At 36.0% G+C, this 18627-nt stretch overlaps 1 protein-coding gene across 2 annotated transcripts; it reads left to right on the top strand.

The window, feature by feature from the left end:
- The first annotated feature begins 406 nt into the window (after positions 1–406).
- On the top strand, positions 407–17615 carry RNF212 (ring finger protein 212). 2 transcript variants are annotated; one of them, XM_064418964.1, is made up of 12 exons: positions 407–547; positions 2150–2211; positions 4830–4904; positions 7598–7654; positions 10225–10283; positions 11682–11743; positions 11833–11902; positions 12706–12751; positions 13516–13579; positions 15132–15204; positions 15907–16097; positions 17315–17615. In XM_064418964.1, exons 1-12 carry the CDS (start codon positions 436–438, stop codon positions 17350–17352), a joined length of 909 nt encoding a protein of 302 aa, XP_064275034.1. In that variant the 5' UTR covers positions 407–435; the 3' UTR covers positions 17353–17615. The 2 variants fall into 2 exon arrangements, with proteins under 2 accessions (XP_064275034.1, XP_064275035.1); XM_064418965.1 differs by lacking the exon at positions 4830–4904 and having other exon boundaries at positions 408–547.
- The last annotated feature ends 1012 nt before the right edge of the window (positions 17616–18627 follow it).

An 18627-nucleotide genomic window follows, 5' to 3' on the forward strand; every position in this document is an offset into this window, starting at 1 on the left:
GGTTTTTTTTTTGTTTGTTTGTTTTTGGGTTTTTTTGTGGGTTTTTTTTTTTTTCCCCATCTGCCGCCCCGGGAGGAGCGCGCCGGGCGGGGCTGCTGCTGAAGGCCCTGCCCGAAGGCCTGTGGGCGCCGTTGTGTTCCGCACGTTTGGGGCCGGGAGCGCGAATCTCCCAGAGCACCGTCTGTGTCGGCACCGCTCCAGCTGGGCAGTGAGAGGCCAGAAAAAACCCAAATTTTATTGGTGTGTGTGTGTGTGTGTGAAGACCAAGCTCTGCCGCCCTGAGGCCCCGCGGCGGGAGGGCCGCGCGCCTCGCTGCCCTCAGGGCCGCCTCAGCGGGCGGGACGTGGCGGCGGCGCACCCGCGGGGCTCGGCCTGAGGACGAGCGGCTGTGCCCCAGCCCCGGGCCCCCGCCGGGCCGCCCTGCTCCCCTGCCCCATGGCCGTGCACGTCTTCTGCAACTCCTGCCTGTGCGAGCCCCGCACCCCCACGCCGCGGTTCTGCCTCACCAGCTGCGGCCACGTTTTCTGTGAGGTTTGCCTGCAGAAAGGTAATGGCTGTGCTGCGTGCACGCATCCACCTCAAACACTGGTATTTCTCACCCGCTGTGGAAAAAAAAAACCAAAGCCTTGAGCACTTCTTCGAATGTTACTGATAGGCCTTTCCAGTCCTTGCTGCTGATTCGCTTTGAACAGTAAAAGTCACTTGTATCCACCTCCAGGTGGATGTGGCTTTGAGAGCAGGCCTTGGGCACACGCAATGCAGGCTTTAATAAAACTGGATTCTGGATGCTTATGATCCGTACTTTTATTAAAAAAAAAAACAAAAAACAAAAAAACAAAACAACAACCAAAAAACAAAGCAAACAAAAAAGAAAAAAACCACCACAAAACAAAAACATCCCCCCCCCCAAAAAAAAAGAAAAAAAACCAAACAAAAAACCAAAAACCACCACTACAAGTAGATGGCCTTCCGTTCTGACAAATTTGGGGAAGATAATGGTTTTTCCATAGTGAAAGAGCAATTGAAAAAAACGGAGGATTTGTTTAGGGTAGGTTTTGGAAGTAGTTTTAATAAGTTTTGAGGCTCAGTATTGTTCCTGAAGACTTTGAGCAGCATGAGGGAAGATTGGAGGTGATGTTTGAAGCTCTTGTGTTGTGTACAATTCCACAGTCATATTCTGGGATGCAGGGATGCTCTTGGACAAAGATATGTGGGAAAGGCAGAGGAATAATGAAGTTGTTTTACAAAAGGAAAAAAAAATGCAGCAGATATCAATGTTTTCCCCTTTCACATCATGCTAAATGCCCTAGTTTTTGTAAGGGCACACAGAAGAAATGATCAATCTGTATTTCAGAACTAAAAACTTTAGACTAGATGTTTTCACAGGTTGCTATAGCCTCTGCAGCTTGCAGGCCCTTAGAACATGACCAACATCTTTTCTTTTGGCTCTTAATATTGTTTAGCACAAAAACATATGAGATTATGTATCTTTTTGTGGTGAATTCAGTAGTATGAGGTTTAAAATGTATTTAAAGATGTTTATAGACATTGATACTTAGAATCTTCAGAAAGGTAGTAGCTAGTAGAATTGTGAGTTATAAATATTGAAATAATGTGCATTTGCTATAGACGTTTTCTAATATGTTTGCGGATAAAGAGTTTTAAAGTCATAAAGTTTTTAAAAGTGGTTTTATTGTTTTCTCACTGGAGGAATTCAAAAGGTAAAATTTTTAATTCCTTGACATTTGAGTTTCATGTATTTTCTTGGGACAACGCCACTGTGCCCCACTCTAAAAAGCCATATTTCAGATTGGCTGTAAGTCATTAGTGCACTTAAGCATACATTTAATTAAACCAGGCAAGTAGTCTTATTTAAATCAAGGGAACTAAAAGTCACCTGCATTCTGTGACACTAATGATATTCATAAAATCATTTGCATGACTGCTTATTTACAGGAGTAAGACCTGATGACATTCACATACATTTTTCTTGCACAACTCAATGTAATGGTTATGGCATCAAATTCTTTATTCATATTTCTTGTGTAACCTGCAGATTTCTTCCACAAGCTCCAGAGGTTTAGGCATCACATTATATTCACTATATATTCAGTTTGATTTATATTTTAAGTGTGTCTTTATCTTACAGGCAAAAAAGATGAATGTTTGGTCTGCAGGAGGGCTTGTCATACTGTAGTCCTTTCAAAAGAGGTAAATCAAGCTTTAGTTTGGTTGCATTTTATTAATCTGTGGTTTACTTAACAGCTAAACTACTTGCATTAAAAAATGCTTTCTTTTTTGTTTTTGCCAACTGTGACATGAATATTTACTGATAATAGGTTGCTAAACTATGATACTTAGGCACTGGACAGCTCAGCTTTTTTTGTAAATATTTATTTAAATTAAAACATGTGGAAACTTTTAGGTTTTCAGGTACTGCTAGACTGTAATCATTCTAAACTTTTCAAGAAATATGGTTGGTTACTGTGTAACATCAGTGACTAATTTCAAAATGTGGAAAAATGTTTATGATTTTGGCATTTTGGCATCACAGAAAATGAACTGTAATGAGTTATTTCATGTAATGGACTGAATTGAAAACCTACATGATGGCTCAGCAGTGTTTTCAAGTGGAGTGGGTTTTTTTCCCCTGTTTTCTCTTAAGCGTAACTATTTTCCTTGTGGCTGTGTGATTAAGAAAGGGTTTGAAATATTGTTGGGAATTTTTCTTATTCACTGGAGAATTAAGAGCTTTTAATTCCCTTTCTTGATTAATTATTAGGAATCTTTAATTTTGCATTTCTCCCAGGAGCAATCTTCTCTTTAGCTGATTCCATAAATAGGTTGTGAAAGCATTCATATTTTTGTAGACTGATGCCTACCTAAGAGACAATGTCTTAAAAGGATAAAAGAGAAACACTAAAAACATTTAATAAAATTCAATACAGCTATACATGAAGGCCTCCTAGGAATCTTGCACATTGAAGAAGACAGTGTTACTAAAAAAAGTTCCAACAAAACAACAAAATGCAATGATAATGTAAAGGAACGATGCACACAGTAATCAAATATGAAAAAAAGATCAGAAAGCCCTTCATAAAAATTCTAAAGGGCATATTTTAATGTGCTTTCAATATCAACGTATTGTTGCTGCTGTTATTAATTTCAGTCAAAGAATAATTTGAGTTGTCGAGGACCTCTGGAGGTCATCTTGTTCAACACCTTGCTCCAATGTTAATTTTTAAGTTACATCAGTCTTAAACTGCACCATTTCAGCAGAACTTGATAATTTACTTCAAAAGCATAGAAGGAATTTAAAAATGCAATGATTGGGATACTAACAAAAATATTAGATATTTCATTAGAACCTGCCACTGCTCTGGAGGGCTGGAAGGAAGCAAATTACCATATTCTTTAAAAAAGACATTAATGATGATTGCTTATCCTTGATTAAGAACAGATAAAATGATTGGAATGATAATTAAAGATGCATATAAAAAAGTCATGGCTCTATAATTCAGGAACCTGAGTGGAAATCTACCTGGTAAGCTTTATGAGCTTGATGCTGTGGAAGAATTCCCAATGAGAGGAGGTCCTATAAATGTGTTAGAAGTCCTAATTAAATTGTATGTTGGGGCAATCAACATGTGCACATTAAATATTCTCATCTTTACAGTAATGCATTCTTGTCACCTTTATGTCTTCCTTCTGTGTGTCATGATCCCCACTTGCTTTTCCCCAGAGGATGGTTAAGTGTTACTATAAATCAGAATCTGGCTGTTCAGTATTTCAGAATATCAGAGGAACATCTGCTACTCCTCCATGCAGGAGATAAAATATAAATGGTGTTACACAAATCTTTATTTGAAAGAGTTTTTATATCAGCATGAAGCTGGTTGGGTTTTATTTTTTTCAGATCTGATAGGTACATTGCTTTGATAGAACCCTAAATAGATTGCAAAAAGCTTGGTTCCTATGAGTGCCTCTCATTTAAAGAAGCTGTATATATTTTTATAAATATCTTAAGTTTTCAAGATGGAATATTATTGTATTGTTTTTATTTTCTTTACTGAAATACCGTAGGTAGGTTGACTGTGCTGTGTGTCTGCGTTTCTCCATTTTTGAATCTTTGGCTGATGTCAACCAAATTCAAAACTGCAGAGGAAGTCTCAAATCTCAAATACAATTGGTTACCTTCTGTGAGTTCTGTAAGAATTAGTAGCTGGGGAAAACAAGGAAAAGCAGTTTTCCTAAAGCATGCACAGCTCTGATTAAAAGACACAAGTCATAAAATATTGTAAAAATTCAACAATTGCTTTAAGGCTCTTTCCTTATTCTAGGATAATATTCTGCTGCCCAATGGGCAGGGAGAGACAAAGGGATCCCAGTCAGCATTGGAACTATTCTGAAAAAGGACTTTGAAACAAAACTGATTGTGGGATGCATTCCATGTGACTGGGAGTGGTGAGAACCAAAAAGCCTGGACAGGGGCTGCCAGAAACCTGGCTGTTGGTGTGAGTGCAATGCCTCTCCCAGGGGCCTCATCATCCTGCAATGTCCTCTGGACACTGGTACTACTATTTTAATCAAAATAAGTATATATTGGGTAATGTATTTAAACAAAAACCCAGTGCTTTCCAGATGGTTGATAAGGCCATTAAAGAAAACTAGGCTTATTTTCACTTTCAGCATTATCCTTTTCTAATCTGTCTTTTTATTTAATTTATTTATATTCATCAGTCAATTTAAGAAACACTTTACAAAAGACTTTATTTAATATGAATTGCTAATAAAAATGCTAACCGTGGTATATTTTCATTTCTTCATAGACAAGTCCTGATATTCAATCACTGTTCACGCCAATAGATGTGTTGAGCAAGAAATATTCAAAAGAAATATCACAGGTGCATCTGCCTTAAAACTTGTTAACTCTATAAATAATCAGCAACTCCTACTGATTTTTATGTGAATGGGAAAAGTGTATGATTGAATGCTTGAAAATGAATGTATGCCCATTACCATCTTTACTTCCTTAATTCTACAGTTTCTGAGTTCTTAAGGAGACATAAATTATTCACTATGGTCACTGCTTATGTTTTCAAACTCTCTCTGAGGACCACTAGTCTGGTTATTTTAATAGTGTAAAATCACTTTCAATGCCATGCAGTGAAAAATTAGATCTTCCAGAAGCTTAAATGTGCCCAGATAGTGTGCCTTAATTATAGCAATAAAAAATTTCACAGTGAAAACCTGAGCTGGAGACAGTCCTGAGCTCACTGTGCTCTCTCTCCCTTCTAATTTTTTTTTTTTTTTTTTGTAATCAAAACACACCTCTTTTTTTTTCCCAGATGGATGCAGTAAATGATCCCAAGGTCATTTGCCTCCTGCTTTCTGTGAATTACAGATAGGATTCATTTTGTCAGGCTTAGTTTCCAGTCAAGACCTTAAATAGCTCTCTGGGTTAAATGAGTGCATACAAACTCCCTTTTCCTCCTCATTTTCTGCATCTCTTCCACTTGGCTTTGGGACTCTGTGTCCTTGTCCCTCTCCCTGTGCAGTTCAGCAGCATTTTCCTCCACATTGTCCCTGGGCCCAGCTACAGCCTTTGTTGGCTGTTCTCACCTCCTTGGGCTGGGACTTGCTGATCTGTGGGTGATCCTGATCCAGCAGAGCAGTAACCCAGGGGGTATCACCTGTGTGCTCCAGCAATGGTCATGGATTCACATTTGCTCTACCCCAGGCCTCAAGACTTTTCCAAAGCTGACCTTGGCCCCTTTCCTAAGCAGTGCTCCTCCTCAGAAGCAGAAGGGACACAAGGTGAATGTGAACCTTCCTCTGTCCTTCCATCCCCACTTTTTAACATCAGGATCAGCAGTTACTCCATAAACTGAACAAATGCAAGGAACCTGCACACCTCCAATCCCATGGGAATACAGACTTCCATAATGTGCCAAAGGCAGGAAAAAAGAGTGCTTAATCTCTCCAGGCTGAGATGGGTTTTCTGTTCTGAGATAACCTGTTGAGAACATACTGAAGTGTAGTGAAGGCATTGAGGTGTATTCAGGACTTGTCCCAGCATCAAAAGACGTAAGAGCAATTAATCTAATCTCTTATCTAATCTAAGATCTTGTCACTTCTGTGGGTGCTTAGGAAAGAGTGAGAGCAGAGCTGGATGTAGTGGTACATCTTCAGAAGAGCCTCCCATCTTTCCCCAACTTGTGGCACAGGGATTTCTCAGAGTGGGTTGGTCTTGGGGTGGCATTCAGAAATGTAGGTGGATATTTTTCCCCACATAATTGTCAGGCTGTTTCCTGAATTTTGGCATCTGTCTCATATTGTGGAAGGGGGGTGCACAGGTTGTTCACTGCATGATGATTATTTCATTTTTCAGGTTTTAACCTGTTAGTTTCATTTCTTACTCTTGAATTTTATTCTGGAGGAAAAAGTATCCATTCTCATGCACTACATCTGTGCTAATCATCAGTTTTAGACAGCTGATGCATGCCTTCTTCAACTGTCTTTTTTTCAGCCATGAAGATTCATATTCTATGAAGTAATTCTTTTCCTGAAGTTTTTGCATACCTCTGATAAATCTGAACTGTTTTCAGACCTACTCAATCCTTTCTGAGATGTTGAGCAGGCTCAGGATATAGGAACATGCATTTTTTTAAAGGGGGATGATGATGTCCCCTCTTCCATTTTGAACTACTGGTAAGATCTGATTTACTTTTTGACTGGTACTGAGCACTAAACTGATGAATTCAGGTTTCTCCTAGACCCAAGAACTCATTTCTCAGTGAGTGGAGACAGCTCAAAGCCATCACTTTGTAAGTCCATCAGTTCTTCTAAAGACACACTGATCCTTTGATGAGTATTCAGTGGGAACCTCCCAGATCCTTCCACAGGGAATAAAATAACCATTTAAGTTGGATACTCCTCTTTGGGTTTATATTATCTTCTTGGTTGTCTCACTTCTTACAAATTTTCTGGCAGTTTTCTTACATGTGAGAAGAAAGATTTATTACAAGTTACTGCCTGTGGTAATTTGTTCCTCGAGCTCTTGTCTTGCCTACCTTGTCATTTTTACTTTTAACTTGTCATGGTTTATGATCCTCATGTGGACACAAGAAGTGCTTACACATCACCAGACAGTGTGTCTAACAATTATTTTTTAATTAACAGGGTATTTTTACAAGGCATATTATAATTGCCAGTAAGACAGATTACTTTTTATGTTGCCATTAATTTTATGTGTTTGCTTAGCACTGATGAATAAGAAACACTGCAGCTAAACTGGCTTTCCAATGTCTTTACCTTTTTATTGAATATAGTGTTAAAATATAACTTCAGTGAAATAAATCTACCAGCCCTACTGTAGGTCATATTGGATTAAATTAACTTTATAAGACTTTGTCTGTCAGTGATGATAACTTAGAATGGTTTGGGATTTTTTTAGGATGATTTTAAAAATATATGTTAACTGCCTATAAAAGACAGAAAACTTTGAATACTGTGAAGTAGTTATTTTCCATCACTTCTTTGCTGAGGTGCATAAGTGTAATTATGTGAAACTTGATCTAACTGTATTTATTTTTAGGTATCAGAATTTCAAGAAAAATATCGTAAGCGTTTATTAAAATGCCACAAAGAAAAGGTAACTCTAATTGTGATTTGCTAGGTTTTTGTTTATGTTTTGCTTGTTACTTTGGTTTATTTTTAGAAACTATATTAATCTATTATGGGAATAATTAGAATAATTTATCAGGATTGACTCATTACTGTCATTATAAATACCAGTGTTTAATTGTTTAAAGTCTGTGAGGACTCTGTTAATTCTAGTTACTGTTTCTAATAAAATATTCTGGTTGTGAAGTGGTTAAGATTAAATGGAGAATCAAAGGACAGGGAGGGAAGAAACCAGTTCACTCAATGGAGGGGAAAGTGGAAGAGGTGGGGAGAGAGGGATGCTAGAAGATAGGCCCAGAGGAAAAGAAGACTAGGGCTGACAAAATAAATGAGAAGCTTGAGCAATGGGGAACACGACTAAGAGCTAGTACCCTGAATTTGGAATAGCTCAGTGTGAAGGACAGAATTAATTATTCTGTGGAGAGCAGGTACTACATTTGTGACTATGCTTCTTCATTTGTGGATTGGAAGGCAGATTTCTTTTTCATTTTTTAGCTACTTCTAAATATTTGATTAAATTGTTGGATTTTTATTTTATTTCTAAGGACGTGGGATGTTGATTAAAGCTATTTGGCAGTATTGGTGACTTGACCCATGAGTGGCTTCCCCATGTATGAAATTACAGAGAAAAAGCTCATGTAGCTGCCCAGTTGGCCATTTCATGTGTGAGGAGAGTTTCTGGTATGATTGTCATGGATAGAAAGCTTGGAAAATTAGGTGTTCTGTGGCCCATTCTTCCCTCTTCACCGTGAATGCATTTTGGGATCACTCAGTGTAGTGTAGGTCTTTTAGGGTCACGTCCTTCTGCTTTCAAAGCCAGGTCAGGGAGGAATCCTGATATCCCCCTTCTAATCTGTTGTACCAACTCCATATGGTAAAACTGAAACCTGTAGACAAAGTAAAACAAATATCTTGATAGAATTCAGCATATATAGAGATGTTATCTCCAAGAAGCTGAGGAGAGTTTTGATACTTTGTAATGATAATTTTTTAAGTTGTTTACTGTTGAGACATTCACTCAGCAGTGTTTGTGAAGCATTCTGGGATGGTTCTTGACCTAAGGAAGGTGTCCAGGTGACAGTACCAAACAGTTGAAAACACAGTTGGTTGCTGCTTCAGTGGCACACTGTTTGGGGTGGGTTTGTTGTTGTTTTGCCCATTCTGTGTATTATTAGTATATTAAAACTGCTTGCATTGGATCAGGGTCAGGAGAGGCTGGTTGTATTAAACACCATTCCAGTTTCTCATGCTTGGCTGTCTTGTTTCAGGTCCCCTTCCTTATTTCTAGTTTGTCATCCTTGTCACTGTCAACCAACAAGGTCTCATGGTCTTCAGTAAACTGCTTTTTTGCTGTTTCTGTGAGTTGTGCAGGCATTAGGGTGCAGATGATGGTGGCCACTTGCTGTCCGTGCTCCTGGCAGATCTAGATGTCCTGTTATGTTAATGATCCCAAAATACTAAAAAGCAAACAGTTACTCACCTTCCTTAAGGCACTTTGGTCTTAAAATTACACAGTCCTTAAAATTACAGAGCAACAGGGTAAAGTACATTCTTCCTGACTGGCTCCTTTCTTAATCAAACCTAGCTCTCATGAGGAAGAAAAAACCAGAATACCAAAAACCAGATATTACATAAATTACATTTTTTCTTTAATCTGTTTTGCAGAGTTTTGCATCTGCAAAAAGATCATAGTATCTCCCACAAACAATGTGATTTTATAAATCAGGTAATTTTATTAAAGGACTCCAATAATTGTTTGAGAAGCATGAAAAGTTAACAAGCAAATTCATAATTTGTCTTCAAATCAAAATGTGAACAGTGTGAAGGATTAAGGTCACATAATGGAAATTCAGGATAAAACATAGATGCTGTATTAAGGCTATTGAGTAAATTTTTATATCCTTCATAAAATATATGTTCACATAATGAAAGACTGTAAAAAATACACATACTGGGGAGCTGACCTAGTGTTCTTGACCTTGATATTCTTCAATTTTGCCAGCTCATAACATTTTTTAATGAAGATATTTCTGGTTGTGTTTCTTAACAGAGTAGAAAAAACTTTTCATTTAGGCTTACTACAAATAGATACTGAAGTGAGCTGAATACATTCTGAATCTGAAATGAGAAATATGGGAACAATATATTTTTCACATTTATTGGTAGCTTTTTCAGATAACTCTATATTAATCATAACAAAGCTTTTATATCAGATATGACAAATAGGAAGCAAAAGAAAAGAAAACTATTTTTCAGCACTTTTCCTAGTATTCATTTATCCAGTATTACCAGCATACTTAAGAAAAGGTAATCAAACAAAGTCTTTACTGCCAAAAAGAAGCATATCTCTTCCAGACTGACTGTTTAATGGGTCCATAACACAGCCATAACAGCTCCAATAAATCTGGAATTGCAATGATGTCTTAAGATTAAAACCAATAGAAAGCAGCCTTTCAACACTTTAGACTGCTAGCTGGATGAAAATGAAGCTGTATATCACACAAACAGACTTTGTTTAAATCTATGATTATCTCACAGATAGCTAAGCTGGAAGAGTCTCTCAAGAAAGCAACACAACAAATTCAACAGATACAATGGTAAGAGGTTTAATGCAGCAAAAGTAAATGTAATCAGACAACAGTAATTTTAATTGATAAAGGAATAAAATTTTCATGTTTTGTTTGCCTTCTTCCTGTGTTTTTACAGAAATAAATATATAGTGATTTCTGACATCAGATCCTTTTTATTCACAATAATCAATCCTGTCAGGAAGAAATCCTTTTATTTTAAAATACAACTCCATAGTTAACTCTAAAAATGAACTTTATTAATAAAGTCTATCACATAGATACTCAGTTTTAATTTTTTATTTGCAGTTACATAACCATATTAGTGTATTTTGCAATGGACTATAGCATCAGCCTGGAAAATACCATGATGCCTTTTTCTGGTATCTTAGCCCATTTAAAAAGTTATCAGAGTATTGTAACATTGTTGGTTCTCATTGTTTCTGTTTCTAGTAAAAGTTAAATTCTTGTCTCATCTTAATTACTGTCTTTTCTCAAATGTTTCAGAGTTGTAGCCAAGAGATCACTCATCCCACTGCTCAATGATTGATACACCTTCATCTTTTCATCTCATTTCCAACATAAAGCCAAAACTTATTTAAATCTCCTTAACAAACAAGCCAGTTCATGAAACCAGAATTTTAATTACACGAATTTGATCTTTAATTGATCTTTATTTCTTTTCTGTGTTTTTTTTTTAGTACAGACTTTCCCTCGACTCTTAAAGGCACATAATAGTTTGCTCTCTCAGCCTGATCAGTGTAATATAGCAGAAAGAAAAAACCAGTATAAAGGAAACTGTGTATGTGGTGGATTATTGCAGTTTATATATTTTTATTCATTTTATGCCTTCATTTTCTTGTCTGCATCTCAAATGAATAACATCTTGATTATATGAATTACAGAGTTCTTACTGAATTTTAGATTTTTTTTGAGTTCTACCTAGAGAGAAGTGTCCTAGGGCCTCTTCTTGCTTGCCTAGTAAACATATTCCTCCTATTTATGATTCTTATCAAAGATACCAGTTTTGCAAAGTTATTGTTGAATAGCATGAAAATACCAACATTTAATTTGATAACTAGATTTCTTAAAGTTTGGCAAATGTATAATTTAATGAAATGAAATCAATTTTGTGCTTAGCTATAGTTAATAGTTGTATTTTAACATCTGTTGTTCTCGCACATGCTTTGCCATAATGTTGTGCTAAATTTGAAATTGTTGGGTATATAATGAGCACTGCACATATTATGATGTAAAGAGCAAGTTCATAGCTTTACAAAATAAATTCTTACTTTGCTTCATGGCAAATAGTGTCATGTTAAAACCTGCTACTGAGGGATAAATGCTTTGATTTTATACTCATTGACCAGTTAGGCATGTTAACTAATCAAACCAATTTATATCTTTTGTTTCTTCTTTCCCCTTTAGTATGAAAGCTCCTGAAAAAACTACACTGCTGCCATTTTCCAGTACCAGCAGAAATCTATCCAGTAAGAGGTGTTGGTTTAAAATATTAACTATGGAATACCTGTCATTGGACATAGCTGTGTTCTAATATTAAATTTCTTAATGACTTCAGTTCCTTCAAGAAAACAGAATGTTTGTTCTTCATATTCTCTTCATTCGAGTCGTCCTTCCACTTCTGAAACGTGGGTACAAACTTGTTAATATTCAATGAAAATCGTAACTAATATTTTATACAGAAAGTAACCTTTTTGTAGGGAATTTAAAATATTTTCTGATATTATGTTTTGTTTTTGTAAACTGTTCAAATATGAAAGAATTGAGGAAAGTCTTATCTATTCAAGTATACATTATAGTTGTATGGATGGTAGTTACTGGAAAGAAATCTAAGGGATGATGCACCTTATTCCAAAGAACTTTTGTATGAATAGCTAGATAGATGAAAGCATAGGTAGAGAGATCAGTGAGACACTCTCCATTTGCTATAGAGAAAAACTCAATTTATTGTACAGACACCTATAAGTACACTGTAGTTGTCTCAGGATAGATGGGATGAGTCACTGCAGGTAAGGCACATTTAATTGGTAGTAAAATGAATATACAGCTTGCTCAACCTAAAATATTTCCCTAACTTTGATTGTAACTTTCTTTTCTATAAAAAAAATACAGATTCGGAGTGCCCTTGTTGTGGATACAAATGAAAAATACATAAATATGCATATTTATTCAGAAAAATAGAAGAATAATATGCTAATCATTAAATAACTTACTCTGTAAATGTCTAAACCAAAGCTCAGAATCAGTGAATAGATTTTTCTTACTGCTAGTGAGTTTTGGAATAAGTTCTAAATGCTTATGTGTCTTATGAATTATGTATTATGCTTTTCCATTACTGGTGAAATTTAACATTAGAATCTAACATAATTTTAGTCTTCATAATGAAAATGTTATTTTTATTACAATGTCATACTTTGACCTTTCTGGCAAGGATGGAGGCAATGGAAATTGATCCTGTACCTTCACCAATGAGGAAGGTAAGTGGATTTTTTTAATACTTGTTTATGTATAGTTACACACATAAATCCTTTTGATTTCTCTTACTCTGCTAATGCTGCCAAAAATAGGATTCTCCCCCTCCCATTCAAAACCATTCTGATGTGCATGATGATTTCAGATAGTCTTGATGCAGGATAGAAGTCAGATGCTCCCCAAAAGAAACCAAAAGCAAATAAATTGCAACATTAATTTCTGGAGTTATATTCTCCACATGCCATATACAGGCTTTTAAACTTGTGATGCCAAAGTAAATGGCAAATTCTTAAAATCTCAATATTACAAAAATATCATTGGTCTGAAAGCATCATTTAGACCCTGGTACCTGAGTAGGGAATTGCAGGTTTTGAGTGATATTGCTGACAAGAGAATGAAAGCAGGAGCTTTTCATGGTGTTGGTATCCTGGTTAGGAGAGGTAACATCCAGGAGCAGCTGCTAGCTTGCAAATGGAATGTCAGCACAGAAAACAGTGAGAGTGTCTGATAACACTTCTTATCTGAATTTGCAATAAATAAAGCTAATAATAAAGCTAAAATACATGTATTTCCCACCTGCCCATAGACCTTTAAAAATAGGAACTTAATTCTTAGGTTCTGCATTTTAGTGCTATGAACAAAACTGACAGCAGAGACTTCTGGAAATCTGCAGGCTCTGTAGACCTCAAAAATATAACACTATTGCTTAAAATGTCTTAATAATTAATATGCTTATTACACTGTGATTAATGACTTGCTGTTCATTTAGCTGCAGACACCAACTGGTCCAACAAGGTTATCAGTAATAACTCCACCACAGGATGGACATATGGGTGAGTAAAAGTAAACTTTGTAACTGAATAACATTTTTGTTATATTAGGAGGATGAATAAATTAAAATCTATACATTAGCAATTTACTAAAAAAAATTGAATTGTGTTGAGGTGTGAGGATTTTCCCAGGTGGACTTCAATCCAGTAGCTGGGAAATGGTTAAAATGAAGTATGAAATGTTTTCCTAGTACTTACCTCTTCTGTTCAGTAAATGATTACTTGTAACCAGACCAATTTTTTGGTTGCAATCAACAGTTGCAAAGAAAATACTGTCACTATATGTGTGATTGAACAGAACAGGAATACTTGCCATATACATTGTTAACCCTCTGTTAAGCTTCATGATTTTATGTATTTGTGGTTAACAGAGAATAACATTGTCCACAATGTCATATTAAATATCATATGAAGAAAAGGGGGGAAACTAATTGGAAGTCAAAAAAACATTTAATAAGAGAAGTGAGAGAGTTGAGGTCAAGAATTTCTTCAAAAAGGTGATTTTATTTCACCTTATCACTGTTATAGGGTATAGGACATTTTACCTGCCACTCCTTTCTTTCATTCCTTCATACCCTGAGCTTGTGTAACACTCAGATGTAAATAAGACATGAGTAACAGCCTGCTGGAGTTGGTGCAGTCTCTTGAGAACTGTTTATTTGTGAGGACTTTCCCAGAATTCCTGATGCTTTGCAGGCCTGCTATCTGTGTCTCTCCCATTCTTGGTTTTTCATTCAGCATATTTCTGCAGCAGTCTGTGCTCAGGCAGGCTTTCACTTGCCTTCAGTAGTTCAGAGAATCCATCTGCAGGCACATAAAGAACTTCTAGTACTCTTGTGTTTTTCCATGGTGTAAGTGTCCTGAAACAAAGACAAATGCAATTGCAATGCAATTTCAATGGAGGAGGAAAAATTGCTTTTTCTATGTTATGTCTGATTTATATGCTCAGATCCTTCCTAAATGCATGGTTGCCTATAAATTTAAGCATAACAAGAGAGCTGAGGTTAACTGGTTTTTTTATTGGGTCTAAATATAAATAGATATTTATTAGACAGTAAAATTTTATGTAGAACAGTTATGTGTTCAGCAGATTTCAGAACCTTCACATAAATTTTGCAGTGGACAATGCTGAGGGAATCAAAGTTTATGTGCAAAAGTAAGGGTAAGTGGAAACAATGATTTAATGGTGCACTAAGGAAAGTTTCCTTCTCAGAGGTGGATGAGGCAAAAAAAGATCAGCTGAAGAACTGAAGCACTTCAGCACAGCTGTCTTGATAGTCTAATAATAGTCTAATAAATGAAAGAAGGTGAAAGAAACCACCATGTGTTTAACTGGAACAAGATTTGCAGGGATGGTGCAATATGATGTTTTTGTGACAGCTGAGCCCTGTCATTGACTATTGTAATTGTGCACCATTTTTAGTTCTTGAATGAATCAGTCATGAATTTGTCCCAAATCATGCAATAAAAGTACTAATCTTTGTTTCCAAAGTTACCTGTTAAGTAAAATAGGTAATTCACATTGGTCCTGTTTCCAAAACTCTGCTTCCAACAGGTAACGTATCCTACAGGAGTTCTCAGATAGCTCTGATAAAGCCAAGTCAGAGTATTGGAACAGGATCTACAAGGTAATTCAATACTTTTTCAAGAGGTTACCGTCTTCTACAAGAAAGTGGTATTTCCCCTCTGGCCTTTATTAATCTGTATGTTCAGATTCTAGGTTTGAAGAAGTGTTACTATGCATAGATGAATGTTTGGTTCTGGGGGAAAGTTTTATTTTGAAATAATGTTTTTCAAAAATGTGCAGTTATAATCTGTGCTTCTGTAGTTGTTGACATCTGCAGTCATGGTACTCCTATAAAAAAGGAGTAATTTTATAATGGGGACATTTAACAATGTCTCTGCTGTATCATTGTTACAAAAATCAGAGATGAAAGCACAATATCTGCACAAAGGCTGTTCTCTGAATAACCCGAACTTTTCATGCAGCCTGCAACAGGTGTTTCTGGTTTTTTCATTTAAACATTTAAAATATCTTAAACTATGAGAATTATTAACATTAATAAATAACTTTAAACCATTCCAGAAAAATTAAACTGTTGTTCTTTATAATCATTAAGCCAAATATATCTTTTTAGCAGAAAGTGTAATGAAGTACTTATTTTTTTCCACCTCTGATTCCATAATTGTTTGGTCAGTCTGCTTTTTGAAATATGTAAAAATATTCAGTAAGAAAAATATATAGACAACAAATTGAAGTAATTTGGAAATCTTTTGTATTGTTATAGAAGTAGCCTAAAATCACATGCATGAATTAATTTCATTAACAGATCCACCCCTGTGGTGAGATTGCCACATAGTTCTTGTCCATCATCATCTGGATCCCAGAGCAGTCTGAGGGGATCATGGGCTAATTCTGATTTCAGAACCCCTCAGCTGTATCCATTTACATCACCTTCCCCACAGCTGCCTCTCTCAAGGCAGCCAATCACCATCTCTGGACTTCTGCAAAGACAACAAGGCAAGTATATTTATAAATTAGCATTTACCTCTTCCTGAAAAATTTTCAACATAGCAGCTTAAATAAATTAACCAAAATAAAAATGATATTTCAGAATTGGAAGCAGGCTTTCAGCAAAATATGAAAGATGTTAGTGTTTATGATTGTATTTTGCCTTGGTCTTATGTATGGGATGGTATCTGCTTTGAAAAATGTGTTCTTTCTTCGCTTCAGAATTAGATTTTAACAGAGATTTAAATCTGGTAATGTCCAAGTTTTCTGTCTCAATTGCACATTTCTTAAAGATCTGCCTATCCATGTAAATGTTCACAGATCACAGTGAAAAGGGAGCTAATTCAGGGTGTTACTTGTTGAGTGCAGCATAAAACTAGCGAAAGCAGCTGCATAAACATCAGCCCAAGGAGGGTGGGTTTAGGTAGGAATTGCACTGGGGCAGATTAATTAATAAAATCACAGAATCAGCGTCACAGAATTGTAGAACAGCCCTGGTCAGAAGGCACCTTGAATGGTCCAGGCCTTTTTGGGAAAGAGAACCTAGAAGAGATCATGTAGCACCCTGACCAATCACATCTTGCAAAGCTAGTTCTCCTTATTGCCGAGTTTGCATCACGATTGAATTGTTTTAAACTTATATTAAAAAGATAATTTATCTCTAAAGCACTTTTAGTCCATACTAATAAATGTGACCTCCCTACGTATCCCAAGTAGTTTTGAGTTCATGAAATCAAAATAAAAATATTTTAAGACATGAAGGCCTATAGCTCATAAAAGCTTCAATCACAATTGTTTAATTGTGGGATTTCTGGAGAGTGATGCAGTCTGTGAAATAATGCATGAACCTGATAGGATCTCTAAATAATGTAGGAGAAGTTAATGTTATAAAAAAGTAGCTGCATTGAACTTTAGTAATAGATGTCATTTGGCTATATGATTGCAATTAACTTCAGTGCATATACAGAATAATGCTTTGGAGATTCACTTTTCTAGCTAAAATTGGAATATGGCAAAAAATGCTTTAATGAAAATACAGAGGACCACATTTACATTCATGAAAATGGCAATAGAAAAGTTTTCATCAATTGTGTTGGTTGTTTTTTAAATTTTCTATGGTTTTGCTTTTCCTTATATAAAGTCCCCAAATAATTTACAAGAATAAAGCTTTACTTTAGTTTTACCAAGTTGTTTTTTTTTCATTTTTACCTGTATTTTTATTCTAGGATCAACTAATTTAGGAGGACGTTCAGCAGAGAGATGAGCAAACGTCTGTGAATTGTTTTGGTTAAGAAGCATCTGGAGAAGCTCTGCATAGTCTCTGGATATCAAAGTATTTTTGTAACTTCCATAATATGTCAAATTGGCATAAACCAGCAAATTGTTCAGCATGAATACTGTATTTAAAACATCACTGATTATTCTGATTAACATCCATTGAAGTTGTAGATGAGAGTACAAAATATTCCTGTTTTTCGAAGTTCTGGGTTCAAATATATTGTGAAATAAAAGTCCTTCATTACCTAAGTGTTAAGGCAAGATGTGATTATATGTTGAATGAGCATTTTTTGCTGTGAGTGGATTGAGCTGCAGGATAAATCATTGTGCCTTTACAGCATTATAGATAGACTTCAATCCTAAAAAAAAGAAATTTCTTTATGGATTTTTGATTACAGAATTCCAAAGTTTGGTTCTTACTCAATGAATTTCCTTTTGTTTGCACTCTTGAAGAGGGGTGAATGTTGAGGGATATTACATTCTAGCAGGCTCTGCTGAGCTCAGAACACAGTATCTGTTCCATGCTTGTGAAAGTTCACCATTTGATTTAGGTAGCAAGGATTTCTTCCCAAAATGGAATGGAATGGGGGAACTAGAATGAAGAGACAAAGCACTTTTGCACAGGGATAGCAGCAGGAGACTCTGAATGAAGGGTGCCAGAATTTTTTTTTTCTGAGAACACCTCTGATTCATATGCCCTCCATCACTGTGTATGTGGCACGATTTTGGTATGACTGAGTCATCAAATGCCTTTGTTTTGTTTTCACCCTAACTTAACCTGGACTGTTTGAAGTATAATAGAACTAAAAGCTGGTGTGGTTTTTTGAGATAAAGTTTCCTGAATATATGACAAATTTATTTTGAGTTGAAATATTTTACTTCTCATATCACAAGTGGATGGATAGAGAAAACTTAATGAAAGGTTCAGGAGTTGAGATGAGAACTGGGAAGAGGTAATTCACCAAACACCATCATGGACAAACCACACTCAAGTTGAGGATATTAATTGAACTTATTACTAAGAAAATCACATCAGGAAAATGAGAAGTGAAATAAATCTTAAGAAAACTTTCTCCCCCAGCCCTCCCTCCTTCCCAACTCTACCTCCACCCCAAGAAGTGCATGGAGACAGAGCAAGGGAGTTACAATCAGTTCATCACATGGTTCTTCCACTCTTCTCAGGAAGAATCTTTGCCCTGCTCTAGCATGGGAATTTTCAACTTCACATTTGCCTTATTTCAATGTATAGCTGCCTTTTTTT

Source organism: Passer domesticus, chromosome 4 (assembly GCF_036417665.1).
Source record: "Passer domesticus isolate bPasDom1 chromosome 4, bPasDom1.hap1, whole genome shotgun sequence".
NCBI classification, from domain to species: Eukaryota; Metazoa; Chordata; class Aves; order Passeriformes; family Passeridae; genus Passer; species Passer domesticus.

Coding starts and splice junctions, on each gene's coding strand:
- RNF212 (XM_064418964.1), top strand. CDS start 436: ATGGCCGTGCACGTCTTCTGCAACTCCTGCCTGTGCGAGCCCCGCACC. Junction 548..2,149: donor TGAGGTTTGCCTGCAGAAAG/GTAATGGCTGTG, acceptor TTTATCTTACAG/GCAAAAAAGATGAATGTTTG. Junction 12,752..13,515: donor TACCTTCACCAATGAGGAAG/GTAAGTGGATTT, acceptor CTGTTCATTTAG/CTGCAGACACCAACTGGTCC.